Source organism: Silurus aristotelis (assembly GCF_946808225.1).
Source record: "Silurus aristotelis genome assembly, chromosome: 25".
NCBI lineage: Eukaryota > Metazoa > Chordata > Actinopteri > Siluriformes > Siluridae > Silurus > Silurus aristotelis.
The window spans coordinates 14,524,313-14,546,880 of NC_139598.1; the positions used below are offsets into that span (position 1 = coordinate 14,524,313).

At 36.7% G+C, this 22,568-nt stretch overlaps 1 protein-coding gene across 2 annotated transcripts in view; it reads right to left on the reverse strand.

Moving 5' to 3' along the window:
• Window positions 1-471: 471 nt before the first annotated feature.
• Window positions 472-22,568, reverse strand: part of adam22 (ADAM metallopeptidase domain 22) — a 79,394-nt gene continuing 57,297 nt past the window's right edge. Inside the window, exons 15-31 of one of the 2 annotated variants that reach the window (XM_083530090.1) lie at window positions 19,334-19,433; window positions 16,550-16,621; window positions 15,421-15,513; window positions 15,251-15,331; window positions 14,099-14,149; window positions 13,942-14,005; window positions 13,714-13,819; window positions 13,459-13,578; window positions 12,017-12,185; window positions 11,460-11,571; window positions 10,121-10,211; window positions 8,424-8,477; window positions 8,178-8,285; window positions 6,291-6,391; window positions 6,016-6,082; window positions 3,101-3,224; window positions 472-2,035 (exon numbers count right to left, since the gene is read on the reverse strand). In XM_083530090.1, coding sequence (XP_083386216.1) covers window positions 2,015-2,035; window positions 3,101-3,224; window positions 6,016-6,082; window positions 6,291-6,391; window positions 8,178-8,285; window positions 8,424-8,477; window positions 10,121-10,211; window positions 11,460-11,571; window positions 12,017-12,185; window positions 13,459-13,578; window positions 13,714-13,819; window positions 13,942-14,005; window positions 14,099-14,149; window positions 15,251-15,331; window positions 15,421-15,513; window positions 16,550-16,621; window positions 19,334-19,433 — 1,534 coding nt within the window. In that variant the 3' untranslated portion in view covers window positions 472-2,014. Of the gene's footprint in view, window positions 2,036-3,100; window positions 3,225-6,015; window positions 6,083-6,290; window positions 6,392-8,099; window positions 8,286-8,423; window positions 8,478-10,120; window positions 10,212-11,459; window positions 11,572-12,016; window positions 12,186-13,458; window positions 13,579-13,713; window positions 13,820-13,941; window positions 14,006-14,098; window positions 14,150-15,250; window positions 15,332-15,420; window positions 15,514-16,549; window positions 16,622-19,333; window positions 19,434-22,568 lie in introns of both variants that reach the window. The other variant, XM_083530089.1, reaches the window with a different exon arrangement.

Genomic DNA, 22,568 nt, shown 5'->3' on the forward strand with positions numbered 1-22,568 from the left:
ATGATTGGCGCTTCTCATCTTCAGCGTCCATCTGCAGTCCATCAGCTTGGGCATGAATTGATCCTTGAAAATTTGCCATGCTGCTGCTTGAGCTCTGTTTGCTCCACTCTGATGTCTTAATGTTAATCCAGTCATCATTTTTCCAAGGCTATAGTTACAGGTTGACTTTTATAGTCGTAGGTGGCTTTGTGCAGTCTAATGGAAATAAAATAGCATGGGCTCGCCTAAACATCCCATAATTCGCACTATGACTAAGGGTGCGTTCAATCAGATCTCGAGCTCCCTAGTTTGTGAACGAGTACATAGTGTACGAGTTCACCCACCACTAAGGACCCTGGTAACGAGACTCAGTTTCCAGTTACATGACTGATGGAGTTGTAGAGAAAAAAAACATTTATACACTGTTCAACCGTCTAATTTCCTCATCAGTCACTATAAAAAACAAAACAAAAAACAACATTAAATACACAATTTGAATGTCATTTATTTGTTACTTAACACATTTTTTCAGAAAAGGGAGTATAGTGGGCAAAAGTTGCGGTGCATAGAGGGATGCAAAGGATGCAAAGTTTCTGTTCACTGGATGGATTTTGGGGATTGAATCGCACGCAAAATGGCCGATTGCTTGATCTCTGACTAGGAACCTAAAGAGCCAATTTGGATGCACCAATAATAAATAAATAAATAAATAAATAAATAAATAAAGATATTTTTTTCCGAAAGTGGTGGTAGATGATCTGTATTTTATATCCTGCTGCTTTAAAATTGTTCCAAATATTTCTCAAGGATTTAAAGAGAACCAAATAAACAAGCCTATGCGCTTGGTTGACTTTTAGCATCACATCCTTTGACACTTCACTCAAGGCTTATAAAATGTCCGAAATGATCGTAAATGTATTTCAGACAACGGCGTAACATCGCGTATTGTCATAAAAATAAACGAACAAATATACCGCTATTGTTTAGCTTCAAAGGTCAACGGTGTCCACTCAAGCTCTGTGAGTCTTCCTTATTGTTACAGACAGCATCAGATATGTCAAAATAAACAAAGTTCAAGAATACAGGAAATACACACAGATGAATCGAAACTATGACTAACAATAAAGGCTGATGTAAAGCCGATTCAAAGTGAACGTACAAACAAGAAATGGTGAATGCTTCTTCTAAGTTCTACCAAGTGACCAAAAAAGAAAGCAATAAGAAAAAGCAAAGCATAAAAAAAAAACAATCACGCATTTCACTGTCGTCGAGCTATACATATTTACACACGTGGGGAAATAAGTGAGCGCACATGGCAAGGCTGGAGGTGTTCGCTATGCTTTAGCGTTGATACACTGTGTGATTAGAGAAGCCTAAAAAAAATGAAATCTTACCAGCCTACAGAAATGCCCTCTGAGACATGCTGTCCCCTAGCCTGCTGTTAAAATATTAGATTTTCGTCATCATCTTTAGCACTACAAGGTTTTGATAGACATGTATTCTCATGCATACAGTGGAAAGTTTCTACGTGCTTTCGAAAAAACGTTAACATCCAGCAGGTTTTGGATGACCTTCTCTCAACATGGCAACAAGGACACCAATCACAAGACATTATTGGTGCTGGATGAGGAAGGGCGCAGAGGAAGAGAGGGGAGTTGAATGGCCTTTTTTTTGGCCCAAGAAAGGGGAGGCGGGGCAAGATAAAAGGGGCGGGATTACCAGTCTGATATCCCCTGCCTCGTTTTCGATAACCTGATTGCAGCAGTGCCTGGCTTCGACCTTTGACCCAAGCCAGTCCCTCTGTTTCATTTTGGTCGGCTGCAATGATGAGAGGATGACGGCCGTGCTCTTCATCCCAACGTGCTCCGGTGGACCCGCTAATCCTGGAGGACTTCAATTCTTCTGTTTGAACTCATTAGTTTTTTTTTTTGTTGTTGTTGTTGTTGTTTTTAATTTGTTTTATTCTCATTGTATAAAAGCGGAGGAATGTGTAGTCCCTTACGGAGATTTTGCAGAGTGATCTCAAGGAGCCCCTTTATATTGATGTTTCCCACAGCTGCAAGACAAAAAATGACAAAGCAAAAGGTTAGATTTGTAAATGAAAGGTATTTGTTTTATGGTAATGAAAGCAATCCAAAACAAATATCCATCTTTAAATAGCAATCCTTATTTAGGATAAAAGAAATAGAGTTTCCCTGTGTGTCTACAGTACAATATGCAATAGCTGAGCTGCATTATTGGAATATTTAATGCATGGCAACACAGTTTAGTTGTCATTTTGAAGTTGTCAGATGTTATTTTGTCATTTTCAACACTGTGGATTTTGAATCATTGGAGGTCCTAAGATGCCATGCGATATAATATTTTTTTCCTTCTTGTTTTCTCGTGAACGGGACCTAATTTTCTCGTGATCATGACAATTTTCTCACCATAACGAAAGTTGTTTTCTCTTAATCAATCTTGACATAACAGACATTGTTTCCTCTTGATCAGTACTTGACACTGTATTCTGTACTGTATTCAGCATAAAAGCAGCCTCCTTCTCTAGTGTCAGACACTTATGTGTAAGTTTACAATCACTGACAGAAAGCAAAAAATATTATAATGCATGGGCTCTTAGGACTTCTATAGCCGTGAATGTCCTCAGTCAGTTCCAGTTCCACATGAACAGTCTAAAGACACACATCTAGATTTCTGTAAAGGGTAAAACTCAAGAACCATAATGTTGAATTTTGATTGTAATCAATATTAACAGTTTTTTTTATAATTTGATTTGGCTACAACTGCCTTGAGCACAGGTTTCTGCTAAAGGTTTCCTCTCAGGGAGTTTTTACTTGCGACCCTCACCACTGGCTTTGCATAAACTTATAGGGACTAATTACTGAATTCAAAATGTATATTCATAATCTATTTGTTTCTGTAAAGCTGTCTAGAAAATTTTATAAAACAGAGACATGAGCTGTGTTGACAACTTTCAAGTATTGATATTTTTTGAAAAATGCTGCATTTCATTACTTGTATTTAGAAAAATGTGATATACTGTATTAATATATAGCACCATCTTGTGGTCAAAATCTCAGTCCTAAAATTCAGACACAATCAAGCAAGATCAGAGTCTCACCCTCGCACTCTGTCTGTTGGCCTTCCTCTCCTCATCCGGTAGCGGTGGCATCGGGTAAGGGTACCTTCGGCTCGAGGCGATTGAGCCCGTGGATGAGGTTGGGGACTTGGCAGGAGACAGCGTCCTGTATTGATAGATGCAACTTTAGAATTATCTTCGTTGTCCCATTTTTATTGTGTCTCAAGTCATAAGATGCCACTTTTGAATTGTGGGAGAGGTCAGAAGTCAATGAAAGTTGATTAAATATGTTAATGTATATAGTCTCATACTATATATACACATATATAAAAAAGGAATATTACATTAAAACCAGGTGCATTGTTATTATTATAAATATAAAGTGCCTGAGGATGCCCCAGAACAAAGTGCATAAAGTGAAGCAACACAGATTACACAGAATAGGGGTGATGCTGAAGGATAATGTCACAGACGAGGAAAAAACACGACACAAGACGGACACGGAGGACAGTAAACATGCAGAAGAGCCGAAAAGTGTTTTGTGTGTTAAAAAGGATAAAGTTCAGAAAAAGAAGAGTTCTTAAAATAAATGTTTTTATACTTGAATGTACTTATTTATATAAATGCTGTGTCTCACGTGTCCATTAAGGCTAGCTTGGCTCATCTCTCACTATCTAGAAAAAAATCCAAACAGCACTATACACTGTACAGAATCTGCACACACACTAAACACGTTTCACAGTCCTTCAAATGGACCACAAAACCCGTTTTCTAATTTTTCCCCATTTGCGATTCCTATTCGCTTTGAATAGAACAACAGAAATTTCTCTGTACCTGAAACAATACGTCAGCAAATCATTAGCTAATGATTTGAATTTCGGTTTCGAGAGCACAATGTACTGTTTCAGTAAACCTGTAATTCACAGTAATGAAATATCTACTGTACTTTTTATTGCTTTTTGGAATGGGGCTGTGTTCCAATAAACACCCTTGCTGACTTGCCCTCACCATTTTCCCTGAGGGGAATCCACATTAAGGGCTGGTTTAATTGTTTATAAGCACAGTTTGTAGATTGACTATAGAAATGTCAACCAATGTCTGCAAAAGCTATAAAACAAGCAAGTAAATGACTAAATTATTAGCTTTATGTACTAACAGCAGTCCAATAGTGGATTTCAAAGTGTATTCAAAATGCAGTAGTGCGATCATTTCACTTCTGGACACACACACACACACACACACACACACACACACACACACACACACACACACACACACACACACACACACACACACACACACACACACACACACACACACACACACACACACACACAGGCCAACAAAACTAGTAACACAGCAGAAGCTGTAGATTTAGTAATAAATAAACTTTTTTCCTGCAAATGCTGTAACTGTGACTCCAACTGTAAATGGAAACCTATGTACAAAAAAAACCCTGTTTCTATTTCTAACAGTCAGAAAGCCAGAACAGGTTTGTTGAATGCGTACATACTCTCATGACCTTTACATCTTTGAGTTTCATAAGGTCAGCCCCTGAAATAACAATGTGTTGATTTCATGTTCATTTTAGTTTTTAATTAATGTAATAGTCAGAGGGATGCCCTTAAAGGAAACCCTATGCATAGCTTAAAAAAAACAAAAAAGACAAACAAAAAAAAACCTTGAGTACAAAAATAAAAATCTAAATGAATACAGGGAGGAATATGAAGCAGTCTGAGGTAATACCTAATATAGGGTCCCTCAGTGTTTTTATTCACATCTTCCACCCATTCAGTTACATAATAGTCTGTTTTGGAGCAAGGGGTTAAATACCTGCAGGAGGAGGTGGGGGAGGGAGCGATGATGAACACAGAAAGAATGAGAGGAAGTGAAAGAGAGTGGAGGAGAAAGACAGGTGAGAGGAAAGAAAAGGAAGAAGGAGTTGGTAAACAGCAGCAGAGCACAGCATCCACTTTCCCGCCGGCCCACCGCGATGCAAGTGAGAGAATGAGGGAAGAGTGAAAACGTTTGGCCAAGAGCAGCTAGAGAAGATGTCATTCATAAAGTAGCAGTAGTTATAGTAATTATAATAAAATAAAAAAATTATATATATATATATATATATCATCATGATTTTTTATTCAATCGAACAAAAAAACAATGAAAATAAAAACAAGCATTTGCCAATCATTTAAATTAAGCATTAATGCATTAAATTGAATATATAACTTGCTAGGAGAGGGTAGCTCAGTGGTTAAGACATTGGAAGCTGCCTCTCCTGGGCCCCTGAGCAAGGCCCTTAACCCCATAGATGCTTAGTTGTATAATTGTTGCTCTGGATAAAGGCATCTACCAAATGCTGTAAATTTCGGATTTGGGTCTATATTTATTTTTTATACTTCATAAATAATTTGGTCAGAAAAGCAACCTTGAGTTTGATAATGATGCTATACGTATATGTATATAAAATGCATTCACTTTTTAATTATTATTATTTGTATTATTATTATTGTTATTATTATTAGGTTCAAATCCTAATCTTGCTCCTGTGGATGGTACCACAGAGTGAGGATTAAATTGGTCTCTGGGTGGGAGGGATTTGCCTACTCTCTCTTCCTTGTCAATCACAGCGACTCTAACCAATCGTGAGAATCTGTGAACTCGTGTATGTAGATGACAACGCTTTTCTCTGGGTATGCTGCATTACCCTAGGACATAGCATGATGAACAGTTGAAAAGATGTGGTATGGTGTCTTCACATGTCCCAGAGGAAGCAGGTGTTTAACTTTACCATCCCCAGCGGGCATTGGGTCAATGAGTATTTTATATATAGATGAATTGTGTAAGACATTTTTTTTTTTTATGTCAGACATAAAAGAAAAGTGTTTTGTATCAAACGTTTTTCTACTGGACTACTGGTGGTCAATATCAGATGGAGACTGAACTTCATGACTTACTCTGTGGAATTGGATCGAGGACGGAACTTCTTTCCTTTCGGCTTCTTCCGGCTGCCACTAATATTTCCTATAAAACAAAAGAAAAACAACAAAATGTGCATTAGACCTGGAAGCACTAGTAAAAATGTTAAACAATTCCTGAGTGATAGCATGTGGTCCATGTTTGCCTGGTGTATAGCTGTAGCCCTCATTTGCTTCATGTAGAAGAAGCTAGAAGTCTGTTTTCTGAGAAAAAAATTGTGTTCTATATGTACGTTTGCATATTTGTGTGTTACCTTGCCACGAGTTGCTCCTGGGCCGTCCATTTTCACAGATATCAGAAATGTGTTTGGCATCTGGGATTCTCTCGCTCCAGGAATGGGACAAACCGTTGGACCTTCACAGCAAAGCGGCAAGACCCACAGATATAATTAGACTAAATACAAGTAATAACTTCTCAACCAGACTTCACCACTGGCATGATCGTAGTCCCCAAAGACAGACAAACGCATCGGTACTGGTGTGACATGAAGAAGAGTCAATGATATAATGAATGGGGTGAATGGCAATAATATGTGGATGGCAAACACTACATTACTCTGAAAAGCAGGATGAAAGAGAAGACAGGCACCCACAAACCCAGTAAAAGGCATGGATAAAAGAAAAAGAAAGCAATGCCAGCTGTGTTGAAAGATGATCACTTACTTACTCTTGCCACATTTTTATTCAGGTGATACAACCTGTTCTATTACACTTACACTGACACAGAGAGAAAGGACAGAGTCATTGCAGTTTTAGAAGCAAACAGAAACAAGGCCCAGTATGAGCAGCACAGATTCCTTCTCCTTATACAGCTTTTATAAGCCACAGATTAAACAGTTAACTGTTAGTTTATATTGTGCAATGGTGCTAAAAAATACCTTTAGGAGTAACTCGAGTATGTGTTCCACCAATATTAGATACTGATTTGTGTTCCAACAATATTAGACTGTTTTAAACCTGAAATTTCTATTCACAAAGTACAGTAATACTATAGTCAGCTGTTTTCAAATCCGGTACTCGTCATTTTATAGCGATTGAAAAATGTTTCGGCACTCGTCGCATTCTCGAAACTCCGACTCTTGCGATGAGACTTATGAGCAATTCAGTCTCGCGGTGTCTCATTTTAGCTCAAGAACGGTGCCATAGGGTGCCCTCCAAAGCGTTCTTTTTTGTGCTTTGATTTTAAACTAAATCATGGGTCTTTAAGTGGTTAAAATGCCTTTATGCACATTCTTTATACCTTATACAGTACAGTACTGAGTAAAAAAAAAAAGCTTGTTACTCATCAGTTTCTGCACTCATCACTGAGGTATTACTGTATTTCTTTATTTAAAAAAATGTTATGTACACTATATAGACAAATGTTTGGGAACACCTCATTCCACATTTAATGCTGTTTATATGTTATTTTGCTGTTATAATAAACTCCACTCTTCTGGGAAGATGTTAGATCTTGGAGATTTGTGCTCATTAAGGAAGTAGAGTAAGGAGGTCTGGGTGCAGTCAGGTTGATCTAACTCATCCCCAAAGGGTTTAAAGAAAGTTAAGGTCAGAGCTTTATAGAAGGCCACTCAAGATCTTCCACTCCAAACTATGCAAAGCAAACTCTAATGCTGGAACAGGTTTGGGTCTCCTTTGTTTAAATAAAGGGAAAATTTATTTCCACCACATTCAAAGGATCCCATGCAATTGTATGCCTCCAACTTTGTGGTAACAGTTTGGAGAAGAACCACTTATTGCTGGAAAAGTCAGGTGTCCAAATATTTTTGTCGAACGCTGTATTTAATTTTGTAAGGCTTATCTTAATATATGGCAGTAATTAAGGTTGTGTTAACAATTACCTGATAGAACAAGTACGTTATTCTGTTCTGTATACATTTTATTACTTATTGTATGGTTAAGTGAGGAACGAGTAATATACAGTACATACAGTATGTGTAATATACAAAAAAAAATATTTGAAATTTGAAAGTAAACAACACTGCAATAAATATTTTCTGTGCAGCTCAGGACTAAGGCTGAGGATGAGAATGGGAAGGATGAAAATGGGCACAGGAGCACACCTGAAGCCGAATAATGAGATGTTTTGGCTGATGGAGGGGATGGAGGTGTAGATCTGCAGGTGAGACAGGTAAGCAGACCTCTTCTTGGAGCTGCTGCCTGAGTTGGAGCTCACGCCCTGCGGCACGTCGCTGTAGAAGGAGTCGGCGTCTCCAGGCTTCTTAACGTAATCGCCTGCTGGCATTTGTCTGAAGAAAATGAGCATGAATTAATACTGTTACAATTTCCACAGAATACAGTGTATATATGATCACCACAATATAAAAATAATACACTGGATATTTACACACAAATTCAATGGGGGAAAAAAAAAACGATGAACGAACCGACAGAATCTTCGATGCACTTCAGATTCTTCGAATTGCCTCTGCCTGTAGTTCCTGCATGAGAGAAAATAACAATATGATCAACACTAAAGCTAATATAATTATTTAAAAAAGTCACTAGTGATAACTATTATCTTTAATTGTCTAAAGTTTCACAAGTTAAATTTTTTTTACTATAGTTAAAATAGCACAAATATCCTGATATAAGTAATGAAACATAAACAAAAAAAGGATAAAAAATTATAATAATAATTGTAATTTGCAACCATGCATATCTAACATCTAACACAAAAGGAGTCTTCAAAGGTTTTAAAAATATGTTAGGCAAAGAAGTCTGTGCTTCCAGTTGCTCTGTAACATGACATAGTACCTTATATAATAAAAAAAATAAATAAATAAATAAATAAAATAATAATAATAATAATAATAATAATAATAATAATTTATTTTTATTTTTTTTTTAATTTTATTTTTTATTTTTTTTATTAACTTAAATAAAGAGAACAAGAGACTGGTCTAAGAATAACTATAAAGTAAGTATATTATATAATTATAATTATCATTCAATATGACATCTATAATATTTAAAATGATTATAATGGTCATACAATTATATATAAACAATATCCAGATAAATATTATTATTCAAATAATTTTAATATTTAAAAAAGTATTCATTAAATTTGTTTAAAAAAGTATAAAAGTAAAATAAAAGCAAAATAATTTTTTTATTAAAGTCAAATTTTATATTAAATAATGTGTTGTATAATATTAAATGCGACTATTAACTTTATGCTAACTAACTGCTTGATTTCTCATCGATTATGTTTCATTCCTTATATTCCTTATGTAGCTAAATATTTTGAGATAGGTACTTAATACATTTAAGTTATTATGCCAATGTATTTATTTCGATAACATGAGCTAACTTGATTACTTTTATCACTGTTTATCATATTTACTGTTAATACTAGACAGCTAACAGTCAAACAGAATATCCCTTTGCTTGTATGATCTGAAATGCTCTTGCATGCTCTAATGTTCAGGAAGATATTGCTATTGCAGTATATAAACAAATGTATTCATATGTACATCGAACAAATGTCCTTCATCAGGGTTATTCCTCTCTCAGCAGCCCATCTCGTAGAACCAATCAACACCAATATAGAATAGTTGTTTGTTTTGTGTCAGCAGTGCTAGTAATATTTGTTTCTAATGTCTGACTGTGTTAGCAATGTGAATGCAATAAGGTTCAGACTAAAGTTAATAGGGATGAATCTCAATCAGTTCATTTGAATTACTTAAGGAAGGAATATTGCATGAACATAAATGAAGTAACTGTCGACATTCACATTAAATGCTTTCGGTGCACCTTCAAGCATAAAAAAGAGAATACATAAATGTGTATGAAATGGCTTTAACAATGAAGAGGAGGTGGTATCTCAGGGTTGTAATGCATTACACAACAGATCAGAAGGTCATGAGTTCAAATCCCAAGCCACTGCTGGGTTCATGAGCAAGGCCCTTAACCATCAACAGCTCAGTTGAAAGTCGCTCTAAAATACCATAAGATCAATTGGATTGTATGATTTTGTAGTGCAGTGCTAGTGATAAGGAAGCGATCTACATGAGAGATTCTTTTTTTAAAAATAGAGAGAGATAACAGATTATTAGCATAATTTTTAGCATTTACTTACTTGTAGCCCCATGCAGAGATGGCTAGTATAAGAGCCAGAACGAGGATAGATCCTGCAATTGCACCGATGATGATGTTGGTACTGATGATGCCTGTGAGGAAAAAAGACGAACAAGTCATGTATACGGCATTAATGAACACACACACTGCTAATAAAATATTAGTATTACGTTATTACACTTATAATCGCTTTATTCGCATCTGCTGCCTTGTTTCCTGTTTTGTATTTTTACATAAACTAAGGGGTTCTCTTTTTATATTCGAGTACGAGACGTCAGATCAAATAAGAAAGTGGCTATTACTTGTCACATACACATCACAGTACGGTGGAATTCTTTCTCCTCATATACTAGCTGTTTAGGAAGATGGGGTCAAAGCCATGATAAAGCCCCCCTGGAGCACAGAGGGGCCCAAAGGTACAGTAGCAGCTTGGTGGTGCTGCGGCTTGAGCACCTCATTTTCCAATTAGTATTCCAGATCCTTAACCACTCAGCCACCACTATTAACCAGTTAACCACAAGTCGAACACCCAACCCCCCCCCGACGCCACTGAATTAGATTGCAGTTTAAAAGTCAATGACATGACTTACATTACACTTACATTCAATCAAATTAATGCATAAATGATAAAAAAAAAAAAACAGTGGAGACAAGGAGAAAATAGGAAACAACATTCTTTATTCACCATATCCCCCCACCACAAACACACACACACACACACACACACACACACACACACACACACACACAAACACACAAACACACAAACACACACACACATTTAATTGTAAAAAGCAGAAAACAATTGACAAGCTGAAAGAGGGGAGGTGAATAAGGTAGGAAAAGAGGAAACAGAACGACACCCAAAGAAGAACAACCTCAAATCTGACCTCTACTGTAACTCCACCAAAAGACATGAGCCTGATGACATAGAATGAGTGCGTGAAAATCAAAGCTACAAAACAAAAGGAAAGAAAAAAGGAACATTTTGTCTGTGACTGGTGAATGCCAGCGACTGATCAGGAATATGAAAACACACAAAAAAAAAAAAAACAAACAAACAAAAAAAAAAAAGAGACAAAAATGCACAAATCAACACACAGAAAGCTACAGTATATAGATTACATATTTGGTGCTGATGAAAAATTGATGAAAAATGACTGACCTTCCATTAAGAAAACATTCTGATGGCAAAAGGACTTCCTTTTATGACCAATGATTTTGCCTTGTATTTAGCATATTTTCCTTGCTGCTAATCATTAAGATAAGGACAGTAGCACAAATGTATTTCAATTTGTATTTTTTTTGTGATGAACTGACCTGAGTGAAATTGAATTTACCTGATGATGTAGCTGTAGGTCTCACCACGAGGTAGCTGAGTGGTGATGAGGAGTTACAGTCTTCACCTGCCCATCCCAGGTGACACACACACTTCAGTTCATTGCTGCACACCTGAGAAGTGAGACATACACATCCTGGATTGTCACAAAATCTCAGAACGTCTAATATAGAAAAACAGAAATAAACTCGGACTGAGTTTGGACTCATCTCAATTTTTTTAAAAATATTAGACAGAAGGTGTTGATTCAGTTTTTATATCAGCAGCATGGACAGTAGATTTTGCTTAAAGGCAAATTAAAGGTTTATATGAATGTATAAAATATGTTGATTGGCCTATTTGATATGTAATAATTCCGGTAATAGTAAATTATATTAATCTCAAGTGTCCAGCTTTATAACAGTGGGTATTTGGCATTTTGGTCTTAATAGCTTCAAGACAGAAATAAAATATACTTGCTATCAAGTAAGTAATAACAGAAAAATGATTCACAGACATTCCACAATTGAGCCAAGTTAATCAACAGAAAGAAAGACGTGTTGTTTATTACACACATACCCCATGTCCAGAGCAGATGACCTTGTCAGTGGTCCCGGGGCAGATGCTGAAGTTGAAATCCTGAACCGGAAGGCATTTGTGGTTGAAGCAGACACGGTCGGTGCCACACGCTGTCCCGTCTTCCACATACCCCAGATCAGTGTCTCCGTCAATCATTACGTGTCCTCCACTGAGACACAAACACAAGAAAAGTAGGACTCATTAGTGCAGTGTTCAGCTTTTTATCAGTTCTCACACTAGTAATCAACCCCTAAGTCGGATGAAATGTTTCTGAGCTGGATGAGATGTTTCTGAGCTGAATGAGATGTTTCTGAGCTGGATGAGATGTTTCTGAGCTGGATGAGATGTTTCTGAGCTGAATGAGATGTTTCTGAGCTGAATGAGATGTTTCTGAGCTGAATGAGATGTTTCTGAGCTGGATGAGATGTTTCTGAGCTGAATGAGATGTTTCTGAGCTAAATGAGATGTTTCTGAGCTGGATGAGATGTTTCTGAGCTGGATGAGATGTTTCTGAGCTGAATGAGATGTTTCTGAGCTGGATGAGATGTTTCTGAGCTGGATGAGATGTTTCTGAGCTAAATGAGATGTTTCTGAGCTGGATGAGATCTTTCTGAGCTGGATGAGATGTTTCTGAGCTGGATGAGATGTTTCTGAGCTGAATGAGATGTTTCTGAGCTGAATGAGATGTTTCTGAGCTGAATGAGATGTTTCTGAGCTGGATGAGATGTTTCTGAGTTGAATGAGATGTTTCTGAGCTAAATGAGATGTTTCTGAGCTGGATGAGATGTTTCTGAGCTGGATGAGATGTTTCTGAGCTGGATGAGATGTTTCTGAGCTGAATGAGATGTTTCTGAGCTGGATGAGATGTTTCTGAGCTGGATGAGATGTTTCTGAGCTGAATGAGATGTTTCTGAGCTGGATGAGATGTTTCTGAGCTGGATGAGATGTTTCTGAGCTGGATGAGATGTTTCTGAGCTGGATGTGGTGTTTCTTTTTCTAATATTATAGTTCACTATAATTTGAAAAGCTCTTTTCTCAAGCCGAGATTGTGTGTGTGTGTGTGTGTGTGTGTGTGTGTGTGTGTGTGTGTGTGTGTGTGTTTGTTTGTCTGTGAGTGTGTCAGTTTTTGTATGTGCATAACTGCAATCAATTGGCTTGTATGTGCATGTATGTGTGTGTTGTTTGTATGTGTGTGTGTTTGTACATACATGTCTGTACATGCAGTCCATGTGTGTATCCATGTTTCTCTGGTGTGTACATCACTCTGTGTGTGTGTCTGCGAGTGCATGTCAAACATTCCTCGAGTTTGTGTGTGCTGCTTCTGTGTGCATGCATCGGTGTGTTTGCAAGCATATCTGCAGTGCTTGTGCTTGTATGTGTGTGTTTGTGTGTGTGTGTGTGTGTGTGTGTGTGTGTGTGTGTGTGTGTATATTTGTGTTTACCTGCAGTCTAGTGAAGCGCTATGTTGGGCCACAGAAAATGAGGTCAGGCCACCCTGCAGCTCTCCCAGTCTGGGAGCAGGTGAAATGTTTGAGCACAGCAGGTATCCACACTGCACATCCCTAAAAGACACACACACACACACACACACACACACACACACACACACACACACACACACACACGCAATCCTCATCACATCTGTTTCACAACACACACAGTGCAATACTACGTCCTCTTCACACATTCACACTTACTGCTTTTTACACTGGACCCAGGTGTCCTTGTCCCTCCCGCAGTTCCCTTTCTCAGTTCCCTCGATGTTCAGCTTCTCGTAACAGAACTTATCTGCAGACATCGCCTCTGCAAAGACATCACACCCCATCCTTATAATTAACGCTGACACGAACGGATCCTTTCCTGAAACCTGAACACCGGAAATGAATGAAAGGTGATACGATTGAATTGATCGGTTTAGCACTCACTTTCTCCCCAGATGTACTTGCATTGCCTGTCTTTAGTTTTGCATCGGCCATTAAAGCAGCGTCCCTGGAACAAGAGCAACAGCAAAAACACGGCAGGGTTAATTCTATTCTCATTGATGTAGCCCCAGCATAGATAAAAAAATATATATATATTCACCTGATCTTTTTCACAAGTGTAGCCATCCATTTTGTGTACGTTTGGAGGACACTGCATATAAAGAAAAAAGAGTAAAGTTTAACAGTGAAGATGATTCATTACAATTTATATTCCAGTGCTGCTGAATCCTTGAATCTGATTGGTCAAAATGCATTCATTTATAGTTATAACAGCAGCTCTGACAGTCATTCTGACTTTATATACCAGGATACACTAATGCTCTTAACACATTAGCTCTATCTATCAAAACAGCTAATTCGCATGTACATCCTATCCACAGTACAGAAAGGCATCAATTTGGGGCATTTTATCATGCTTCCTCACATGTAGGGAAAACCTACAGGGCATAACAATACATTATTTACATTATATTATACTTTTTCATGCTTCCTTGCATAATTGAAGATTCCTTGAATCTAAGCAAATCCTATAAATTCCTATTTTCCACTGAAAATGCACCCTTTAAGGCACTCCATCAAGTTTCCTTGCATGTACAGGAACCCTATAGGGCACTGCATTGCATATTTTCCACTCAATGCACCCAAAGGGAACTTCATTCGCACTTGCACAATAGAAGGCAAGCCACTACGTTTACTTGAAAGTAAAAAGACCATATAAGGGACTTCATTATTTATTTTCCACTAGAGGGTCACTCTAGAGGGCAATCCAGCAATCTTTCCCATATGCATGGGAACACTACAGGGCACTGCATCACATATCTTTCACTGTAATAGCAGACTAAAGGGCACTTTATCATGTTGTCTGGCAAACTATAGGTACCCAAGTTCACCAGGTTCTAAAAAGCTAATAATAAACAAATTTAACACAAGAAAGCTGAACTTTAAAATTTCTTGGCAACAAGCTGAGATTAAAGCGAGGGACTGGCTATTTGTAAGACATTCCAAAACCTTAAGTGTAACTATATACGACATTGGCACACCATTTATTTTAATAAAATAAATAAGAAACACTTTGCTATATATGTGGTTATAAAATAATAATAAACTTTGAGGTGACACAATACATATGCATTTATATATAAACCTTATATTTGGTATATAATACAGTGCAACACTGAACAAATAAGTCATATGTGATTTAAAAAAGCTATATAGTTCAGAAAGTATTGCAAAGATGTCAGAGCGCCCTCACCTGGCTGGAGTTCCCAGTGCAGTTTTCTGGTATATCACAGTCATTGACAGCCTCTCTGCAGATCACACCCATAAACTCCATCTACACATACAACCAAAAAAAATCAAGCCTCTTTTAAATATAAATACAGAAGGTTACACACGGGTTGTTCCATGTTAAATATATTGTACCTGACAGTTATTGCAACAGAGCCCATTGCTGCATTTAGAGCCCTGAGATAGGGTACACTTCTTACAGCAGTTCTCTCCTTCTCTAGCACACTCCTATAAAGGCAGCAAAAATGAGAGAGAGAGAGAGAGAGAGAGAGAGAGAGAGAGAAAGAGAGAGAGAGAGAGAGAGAGAGAGAAGGAGAAAGAGAAACACAGAGAAAGAAGGTATAAATAAGTTCTTTAATTGTTTCATAAAAGGTCTGAAGAGACATTAAGCATCATTTCTCAATATTGAAATTAGTCAATATTGTGTGTCTAGATGTTGGAATAATTTCCACTTATCAGGCACTTGGTGCTGACTCTAATACAGTTTTTCACAGAGTTAAAAGCAAATGCCATTAAAAATTGAACCATCTTATAGCTCCTTTGATAGATCTTCTTACTTCATTTTTTTTATCCTATACAGAGCCTGTCAAAGGTTTGGAAACACGTAGTCTTTTATTGGTTTTTTAGACACGTTTAAGCTCCTTTTGTTTATATGCAACAAACAACGTAAAAGGTAAAAAATTAAACAGTGAATACTAGAAGAAGAAAGTTATTTGGACAGGTTTTTTGACTCTAACGAAAGAACTTATGTAGGACAGAGAACAGGAGAGCAGATGTTAGGAGACTGCATCACCGCCACAGTCAAACATGGAGGTGGAATCTTAAAGGGGTTTGGGGGTTGTTTTGGACTTATTCCAGAGTGAAAAAAGTACTGATATAAAATAGGTACCATGCTATAATTAAACACCATGCACTTACATGCACTTACACTTACTTACTGCGTCTAACTGTAACAAACTTCACCATACAACAAGACAAAAACTTGAAGCATACGTCCAAGCTCTGTACAACAGTTAGCTGGAGTGTTAACTATCATGGAATGACCTGCCTAGTCAATGTTTTGTTTTTATTGGTTAGTCTTCTTGTGTGTACGTTGAATATGAATAAGAATATTCAGGAATAAGATACACATTTTTTTTTTTTTCTGAAATTATCTGATTTTAAATTTCTCCTGTACAATTTGTAAACAAATCCTTTGATATCCTGTCAAAAAAATATTACTTTTTTATTTTTCACGTCACTGAATGCCTGTAAAACACCTCACCGCTGGAGTCCCACAGTCGCACTCCTCTCCCGGCTCTACAAAACCGTTCCCACACTCAGGAGGGTCCAAAAGCTATAAAGACACACATGAAGGGGTTTAAGGATGCCTTGGCACAAAGATGAAAATCAATTCTAAATTAAGAAGCACTTCTACAGATGACACAAAAGGAGTTCATGCTGAGAACACATAGGGATTAACAGTATTTATGATACATTTTAAATAATATTTCAAATACAAAATAGGTTTTTGTCATTTGTATTTGATAGGGTTTTGATAAAAATTGCCTCATATTTTGTATCAAAATGCTTTAATTTTCTGTATTTTTGTAGCTTTAAAATACTGTAAAAAAGACACAAAATATGTGCCTGACACAAAATATATTATTATATCTATGATTAACAATCAAATGATGAATTAGTTAGAAACTAGTTGTTATGAATGCAGGTGCCATCAGTCGTCTTCTTATGAATGACCTGTTTGTCATGGAGTCGGTGTTGCTGATGTGAAGGAGCCCTTCGTTACCAACCACCAAGTAAATAAATTAGGATACAATTATTAGTCTTTCACAAACTGTTCAACATTAAACTGTTGTTTAATTTCAAAACTTGGGTAATCTTCATCTGGGAGATCACAGGAATATTGTATGTGAATATTTGATCTGTTAACTAGTTGTGTATGTCTGATTTATTGCATGACTCAGCCAGAGAAAAGCTGTTGCTATCAAACATTGTTTACACAATCAACTGAGTCAGTGAAATGATGAAGGAACAGATTTTTGCAAAGACATTTTGCTCCCTTGTAAAAGTATTTTTTTTAGTATTTTTAAAATACAAATATACAGTAGCTAATTGTGCTACATGGTGTGGCTGCTGTATTTTGTAGTTTATTTTAATACACTTTAAGGTAAGGATTTTGCATTTTTATTTTAAAATACATTTTGATGTATCTTTGCCCAAACCTGAGAACACACACCATGTAACTATGCTCTTATCGGTCTTAACTAATATAACTAAACTAGCTTGCTAGCTGAGGAGTATATACAGGGAGGGTTATTGGCCTTTACTGTTACTCTTTTGTTTTGAGAATCAAAGCACAAAGAGCTGCTTGTGCAACTCGATTGTACACAGCTACAGACATCACATCATGTACCGATGAGCATCCGAAAATAGGCAGAATGTTATTTTAGATGCATTGCAGCACCGAAATATTGGAGATGTTGTCAGTATGGTGTAAATCTCCATATATTCGCTCACTTCGTTTCACTGCCAATTTGTCCTCCATATGCTTGTTTTTGTTTTCACCACGAATTGTGATCAGATTAATTATAAAAAGAAAATTACACTATTTTTTATAGTGGATCATCAAGATCATGATTGTTTCTATAGTTGAATACTAGAGCTAACAAGTGAGACAAGATAAGAGTAAAATAGCATTAATATCCCACACTTTATTATTGGTGTTTGCATGACCATGCTTGGGGAAGTCTTCTGCAACTAAAATGGTATCATTTTATAGCTTGGTGTAAAGTATTTGAGTTATTTCATTACTGTACTGAAGTGATTTTTTGGCTTCTTTTTAGTTTTACTGAGTATCATTAAGTATCATTACATATATGATCCGATATATGCACTATATTTTACTTGACAATTATTATTACCAATTACATTTTGCACCTTGATTGAGGATGTAATTAAGGCTCAACACTCCCATACCCACATCTGCTGCCTGTGATCGTCTTTTTAATACTGCTAGTCTTTTCAGTCAAAAATAAATAAATAAATACATTTCAAAAACTGAGACTGGGGTGCATCAAATTCGCAGTCAGGTCTGAATATTTCCTTTTACATGATCTATAATTATTTTCATTTAATTTGTCCATTGAATACTAATGGTTCTTCTACTTTGTGACATAATACTGTAAATGTATTATTTGTTAACTAAAGAACCTTTTTGAAAGATTGCTTTACTTTTCATGCTGCCATGTTAAAGAGACTGTAATGTTGATCTTGGTTAATGCTGATTATGTGATGAGGTGTACAATTTGATTTGTCTTTTAGGAAATACAAACTCACAAATCATCTGTTTTGCTTTTTCACTAACATGTGTCTTGGTGTTGAGGACTAGTGCATCTAAGAGCCTATGTTCAATATGGAAAAAAAAGTGTTTAAATCAGATACTCTAAGACTTTTACTCAAGTCATATTAGAATTGGTGACTTTTAACTTGTAGTGGAGTAAGTTTTGTAGTAAGGTATCTTTTACTCAAGGATGATACTCAGGTACCTCTGTTTTATGGTAACAATGAGCGCAGGGAAAAACCTGAAGGAATTCAACACTGAAATAAATAATTTCTGACCAATTCTTTATTTTAACCCGGTCAGCAGCACTGAACATTTATTATATCAAAAGTTTTATTCCATGATGTGCTATTTATTTTTCGTTCATATTCCAGCTTAACATAATCACAGTACAGTTTTTGTTAACGGGTGACGAAAATATTTTTGTAATAGTTTCCATTCACTTGAAGAATATACTGTAGAACCCTAATAACAGCCTGGATTACCCAGATTTTACAGCCTACAGAAACCTTATCAGTATCAGATCAGATGAATCAGTATGCCCACTGCTTGGCTGTGATTTGTTTCTGTGCTCATTTGCATACTGCTGCCTTGTGCATCACCAATACTGCAAATACCATTATTGCATTAATGATCTACAAAATGATATATTGCAGAACCTTATATTTGAACATGGGAGGGCAATAAGCAAGTGGGATAAAGGCTCACCTTGGAGGGTTTATTGAAGAGACACGATCCACCACCGCTGTACAGGAAGTTGTGGTACTCCTCTATGTTACAGTCAGAAAATCTCTTAGGAAGATAAAAGCTAAAAAGAAATAAAGGCAAGAAGTAAAACATATAAAGAAATATGATGACTAGATAAGTGGACAAAGAAAATCATGATAAACTCTTCAAACACTTCAAATTGTAACTGGGAGGATGTGTGAACTGGTATTGTATGTACATCATACTGTATGTGAATACATGAGAATCAATTCAGCAGCTGAAACAGGACATTTTAAAAGGTAACTCTTTAATTCCTGTACAAATTGTGTTATAACATGCAATGGAAAAAAATGAAAATATAAATAAATAAATAAATAAATAAATAAATAAATGAGAGCGATGAACATCAGACTGCCAATTACAAAATACAGTACAATATACAAAATACGCATTAAATATGGATCCTACAACTTTGCGAAGAAACACTAAAAAACTTTATATTACTGATAAGGTAAGACATTTATGGCTCACTCTTTCTGTTTATTGGTCAACATTAATTTTTTTATCTGGTTTTCTTTATTGTCTGGTTGGTTTTACTATCTCTGACCCCCACAGTACTCCATTTTTGGCACGCATGCCTTAAACCAAACGTTGCTCTCAGAGCCAATCATTTTGGATACATGTTTTTGTTGTTGTGCATATTGTTTGTTACCTGAATAAACTTCGAGAGCAACGTTGCTATCTGACTCCTGTACTTTTGTGTTACTCTACCCAACGCTTCGAGCAGAAACTGTGCAAAGCAAATACGCTTATTCAACATAGTATAGAATTTCAAAGGAATCAAAAAAGGAATAACAGATGTAGAAAATGCTGGAGTAAAGCCTTGAGTTTAAAATTATGCTTCTTATATGCATAATTCTATCAGGGGATAATATAATGTAAAATAAACTGAAATTTGTTGAGGACTCGTACAAAATTTACAATTTTACACCTCAGATTCAAAACATAAATATGACTCATAACATTACATTCTAATGTTATGTTCAAATTGATAAGTAGGGGAAATACACACTCAAAAACCCCCCCAGAAAACTAACCAGAGCTACAAATACAAAGCAAACTCATCACACTGATGGGAATCTCTGAAGTGTAGAAAAGTTGCCGGTTGCTGTGTGTCTTCAGCTCGAGGAACCAGATCACAGGATGCATTTATAATGCATTATTTATGGTTTTTTTTGTTTTGTTTTGTTTTTTTTACATGTGTCTCCAGTGTGGTTAGCATTAGGCTAAGGCTGTCAATTTCAATCTCATTATAGACTTCTCTGCCTGTCATGGCATGATCGCTAGCTGTGAGTCAGTAAGCCTGCTCCACAAATACAGAGTGTTGGCCAAAACTATAAGCACACCACTCAATTTTCTGAATGCTTGCCAAATCTGACTCTTGCTTTCTCTTCTCCTCATGCTCATCTTTAGCAGCACCACCACTCTCTCATTTCACTGTTACTCACTGTCTCTGGGTTTGTTCAAGGTTTTCGTCAAAATCTATAATCGCCACATGATCGTATCAATTATGTTCTATTCTGTCTGTCAGTGTATTCCGTCTCTCTCTCCTGTTCTCTTTACATCCCTCTATTCTGTTTGTCAGTCCTGTATTATATGGTGTGCCTGTCTTGTCTATCCCATCTTTTTTTCCCATTATGTATGTCCTACCCTCTTTGCCTGGTTGCCTGTTTTGTTTTGTCTTACTATTCTGTCCGTTCCTTCTGTCCTATTTATATGTCCTATCTGTTTGCTACATCCAGTTTGTCCTGTCCTATCTGCATGCCTGCCCTCCTGTCTGTCATTATATTCTGCATTTTTCATGTCTGTCTGTCCTATCTATTTATAATATCCCATCTGTCTCTCCTGTTTACCTGTCTCGTCCTTTCTGTCTTGTTTGTCTGTCCTGTTTTTCTGACCGTCTATCTATCTATCCTATCAGTTCTTTCCTGTCTATTTTGACTTGTCATTTGTCTGTCCTGTTTGTTTTTCTCCCAAACCTGCCTGTATGTTTTGTCTGGCTGATTTGTCTGTCCTTTCTCTTTGTTCATCCTTCCTGTGCTACATTGTAGCTGTTACCACCCAAAAACTGATAACTGTATAATAACAGCAAATTAAACATGTAGAATAATAGCTTAACACACATTTACATTAGAAGGGAAACAGGGTAATAAGTAAGAACAATTATTGGACAATAATACAAGGGGTGTTTAAGTCAAACCAGGACTATTGAGTACCCTGCTACTGTACATTTATACACTTCTACCATCATTTAACTAAAGGCTGGAAAGATTTGGTATAGAAAGATTTTCCAGTACGCCTTAACCATTCTAGGACAGCCATTTGCCTTTCCCACAAAATATTAATTTACATTTACATTATCACATTCATACAACTGAGCATATATGGGGTTAAGGGCCTTGCTCAGGGGCCCAAAGGTGGCAACTTGGTGTGGATGGGATTTTAACTCACGACATTTGAAGCCAAAGTTGAATGGCTTGACCACTAAACTACCACCCCTAAGATTCGTCTCTTGTGCAATTTCACACCAGGTTGTACGCATGTGGTAACCACAACAACTGGGATGGTCACTGACGGACATACAGCTTTGAAACCTTGACACCATTCAAATGTCTTACTGTGGCTGAGCATCTCTCATCATACTGTGCTTGAAGTCTTCTGTAGATATACGTGGGTTGTACGTCTTCATTCACAAGAAACTTCATCTCTAAATGGTGTTCTATGCACGCAATAGATTGTTGTCTGCCCTCCTGATTGACAGTCTACCAACATGTGTGCCGCCTATCAGTAATATTAGACACATAGCCACTTACTACTGCGTGTAGTACCGCCACTGCGTGTAGTACCGCTAGCATCCATTTTTATACCTGTAAAATTAAACGCCCCGGTTTGAATTAAACACTCCTCGTGTGATAACTTGCAATGTTGGATTGTGACTTTTACCACAGTAACATACTCCTAAACGCCTCCACTCTGAGTAGGCAGAGATTAAATGGCTTCCTGATTCCTTTTTGGGAGAAAGCAATATATTTATAATGACTTCAGGACTTTTCATAATACTTTAGTTTAAGGATCCAACACAAGTGACAAATAATGCAGAGTACGTTTGCCAATTACTGTACACTTATACTATTATAATATTATTTAAACTAATATTATTTACTTTTTATTTGGC